Source organism: Pyxicephalus adspersus, chromosome 8, assembly GCF_032062135.1.
Source record: "Pyxicephalus adspersus chromosome 8, UCB_Pads_2.0, whole genome shotgun sequence".
In the NCBI taxonomy this organism is placed as follows: Eukaryota; Metazoa; Chordata; class Amphibia; order Anura; family Pyxicephalidae; genus Pyxicephalus; species Pyxicephalus adspersus.
Window position 1 is genome coordinate 1,617,266 of NC_092865.1, and position 4,020 is coordinate 1,621,285.

The following is a 4,020-nucleotide window of genomic DNA, read 5'->3' on the forward strand; positions in this document are numbered from 1 at the left end:
GGAAGCTGGGAGGTGTGGCTAGGAGGGAAGGCGGGTATAAGAAAGGCTCCCAGCGCGGGGGATACAAGCTGCCATCTTCTCTCTTCACTCAGTGGGCACCCGTCAAGCAAAGAGCATGGCCGAGAAGACAGTGCCGGGTCCGTCAGCCAAGTAAGACAGGGGAGGGTTTGTAGCACACGGTAAGAAGGAAGCGGGTATTCCTGTCCCCGCTGGCCTTATTTCCCCGGCCTTGCCTTTCCTGTCACGGCTTCCCGCCTCAGTCAGACGCTCTGAGGGGAATGGGGCGGGGCCTTCGGTTCTCCTGGTAACAGAGGAGACAGCGCGACTTCTGACTGGCTCTGGCGTGCAGGCCCGCCGGCTTCACAGCTTCTGATTGGCTGATAGAATGGAAGAGCGTGGCGCTTTGTGAGAGATGACAAGGGGGGATTGGCGCCAAATCTCTTCAGCGAGCCGGGAGGGGGGGGGAGGCTAATTGGACCTACTATGTAGCCGAACCTTCGTGTCAGTCGTTCCTTATCTGAGCCCATAACCAGCTGCTATCAATTAAAGTCATATTGTACAGCCATCTTCCTAAGGGTACCCAGTGATGATCTATGAACCCTCCAAGTGTGTACTTGGGGGTTCTCATGCCGGAATACCCCCTAAAAGGCTCACCCCATGTAGTAATGCTGGACCCCTCAACCCTGCATTATGGCTTCCTGTTCTCCAAGATAAGAATATAATGGTTCTTTATAGGCCTCATCCTTCCAGAGCCAACTAATGTACAGCAATTCCTCACCTGTGGGGTGGAGATGTTTCCATAGTGTGCATAGTCACATGACCAGCTTGCCTTAATTTGATTGGGAGTTCAAGATGGCTTTTGCACCAATCAATGGGCTTCTCTGTGACCCCAAATGGTCACCCTGATTGTAGTAATGGCTTTGGGGTTGTGCTGTGACAGAACCTTCATTCCCCCAATATGGCCTGGGTACCTGTATCCCCCTGATTATAGAACTGACCCAATATAATGGGGCAGATGGCTGTATTTACCTTGTGGTGGTGTAAAAATTGGAGCTTCCCCCTGAGAACCTACTGACCTGTACAGAATTATATGGGGGACCCCATTATTAATCTGTTAAGCCATTCTTTGGTGACCCCCATTAGTCATGTGGTGCCCTCCTACAGCCTATGGTGACCCCCATTACTGATAAAGGGGTTGGAGGTATTTTCTTGGGTAAAATCTTTGTGGTGCATATGAAAGATCCCCAACTTGTCCCAAGAGACCCCCAAAAACCTTGTACATGCTCTTATCTCATCTGGACTACTCCTCCTCCTCTCTGGTATCCCACTACCCTGACTCTCTTCTCTACAATCCATTATGAATGCTGCTGCCGCCAGACTCATCCATCCTTCCCACCTACCTGCCCCATGCACAGCCTTCCTACCTACCCCATGCACAGCCTCCCCGCCGCTCCTCTGCTGCCTTTGTAGTTCTTTTGGCTTCTATTTCACCTCCAGAATCTACTTTCTGCACATTTAAGAGCCCTCAAAACCCAACGCTTCACCCTGTCTTCTGTCTCCCAACCCCTCACTACTTCCCACCATTCCATATCCCCCCTATTGTGTGATACTTCCCCCACCTCCTAGATTGTAAGCTCTTCTGGGCAGGGTCCTCTCCTCCTCCTGTGTCACTGTCTGTATCTGTCATTTGAAATATTATCCAATTGTAGCTCAGGCCAACCTTTTTGTTGGATAGCTGATTGGTTTGTGACTCTCGCCACTGCATGCCCAGAAGGAGTCATCTTTGGCTCATGAAGCTGTCCTCAGCTGGGTCCATGGTGATCTCTAGCCATTGATAACCTCTGCACATCACTGGAAATACTTTGTCCATCCCCGGTATTTAACTCTGTGTGGCAGTTCTGTCTATAGAAAGTTTCACTGCTTTCTGCAAGTCTTTGCATATCTCTATCCCTCCTGGTGATATTGGGCTTTAGTTCTGCTTCAGTGGAACTAAAAAAAAGAGAACTTGCTCACTTCTGCAGATGCCTCAATCCCTGCAGAGGTTTCCTGGATTGGGTAGCGTTGGATGCCACCAACTTTGGTTTCTGCCTATGTCACCCAATCTTGCTCTGTGCATTAGTGATATTAGCGTCCCCCCTATAGAAGATAAAGCTCCTTCTGTGTGTGCAGGAGCAGCTGGAAGCCTCCTGAGATGTGTGATGTCTCCCCGAGGGCTGTTAAAATGTAAAGTGTAAAAATGATCACTTTTGATGGTCTGACTCCTCATGGCCATCTGGGACCACTTCATAAAGGTATAAAAGGAATCTGGTTTGATAGTTTTGACTGAATTCACCTCAAAGCAGGATAACTTTTTTGGTTTAAAAAAGTAGCTTAAGGTTAACACAGAATGCTGTTCACTTTGCATGCACTTTGCTGAAAGGAAGAAGCAAAATGTTTAGCTTCCCGCTTGAATAACACAACAATCTTGACATTTATGGCCCTGTTATAAGTCATTAATGCTTGTGTTATTTACAGAAAGCAAGAAACTGCTGCACCCTCAACATCCACTCATCAAGAAAAAGAGTAAGAACACCTTCATTCTGTATAGATAAGTGATTTAAATTTTATTCAGAAGTGTGTATTTATGGTTTGTTTTTTATTTAATTGCAGGATTGAGGATGTGGATAATGAAGCCAAGAAACTGTTGGGAGTCGGTAGTAAACACATGGTCATGAGGGACTTCCATCAAGCAGTGAGTGTCCTTCAAGAGGCCTGCAAACTTTTGTAAGTTTAGATTTCTATAGGTTTCTCAGTGAATCTCATGTACTCATAGGGCTTGTAAAATGTAATTTTTTTATGTGTGCTCTTATGTTAGTCAGGTAAAGGCAGGTTTAATCAACTAAGCTAATTATAGCACCTTGGTTATTGCCCGTGGGCAAATCACATGGGTGTTCTGAATATACAACTTTTGCTCAGTGATCTAGTATTTAAAGCCATGAATTTTGCTAGTAGTTATACCATATACATAGTCTATATTGGTCTTTTGCTTACTGGAGAGGTTTGCATTGGCCAATTTGTAGTAACTGGCTTGTAAACTAATTCCTTATCCACACCATTCAAGTGCCTAAATATATTAGCCCAACTCATGTTAAATGCCCCAATTTTTCCCTTAATGTTGTGCTGTTGGTATTTGTGGATGGGCAGAATGCATGGTTGTTAAATTTAGCTGTGCACCAGCCTTGCCCAGCAGCCTTTGCTATAGGCACTGAAAGAAGCACACTTTAGAACAGTGAGATTGGGAAGCGGGGCTTCTAGGCATTTATTAGATAACTAGATATGCTGCACAAAAATAAAGCCTGAAAAATGCAAAAGTATCTAGAAGCCTAAGATTTGCAGGTTTAAATATGCTGTCTTTATAGCTTATTTACAACAGTTTTTTTCTTTTCTAGAGCGAAGAAATATGGTGAGACTGCAGACCAGTGTGCAGATGCCTTTTTTTCCTATGGCGTGGCCCTCCTTGAGCTGGCACGGTAAGTGCTAACCATGTTCCTGCCTGTTGGGTTGGATAGTGTTTAATCACAACTGAAATATGTCTTGGTCTTTGCTGGGCTTTATTTGTAATTGCTGACTGTAAACTTGTCCAAACAGAATGGAAAATGGTGTCCTGGGTAATGCCTTGGAAGGGATGCCTGAGGAGGAAGATGATGAAAAGGAGGAGGAAGACCCCAATATCCCCAGTGCCTCTAATCTAGATAGTAAGTGTCCTTCCTCATACAGCTGGTGAGCAGACAGTTGCAGGTTAAATATATCTTAATGTGGTTATACACACAAAACCTGGAAATGAGACACTACAGTATGACATAAAGCTGCCATAGAGGTGTGACTGCATGATTGTATGGGTGGAAATTTAGATTGGGATGAGTTCAATAAAAAAAACTGCATCCAGAGATCCCTAAACATGGTAGTCCATCCAAAAAGGGGTAAAGTATGTTTAGATTCCAGTAATGGATGGGGAATTAATTTCCCCAAGAGGTCTTGCAA

At 45.1% G+C, this 4,020-nt stretch overlaps 1 protein-coding gene across 1 annotated transcript in view; it reads left to right on the forward strand.

Moving 5' to 3' along the window:
- NASP (nuclear autoantigenic sperm protein) overlaps positions 1-4,020 on the forward strand; it is an 8,860-nt gene continuing 4,840 nt past the window's right edge. Inside the window, exons 1-5 of the mRNA XM_072420624.1 lie at positions 1-150; positions 2,515-2,562; positions 2,650-2,763; positions 3,429-3,509; positions 3,628-3,734. Coding sequence (XP_072276725.1) covers positions 116-150; positions 2,515-2,562; positions 2,650-2,763; positions 3,429-3,509; positions 3,628-3,734 — 385 coding nt within the window. The 5' untranslated portion in view covers positions 1-115. The remainder of the gene's footprint in view (positions 151-2,514; positions 2,563-2,649; positions 2,764-3,428; positions 3,510-3,627; positions 3,735-4,020) is intronic.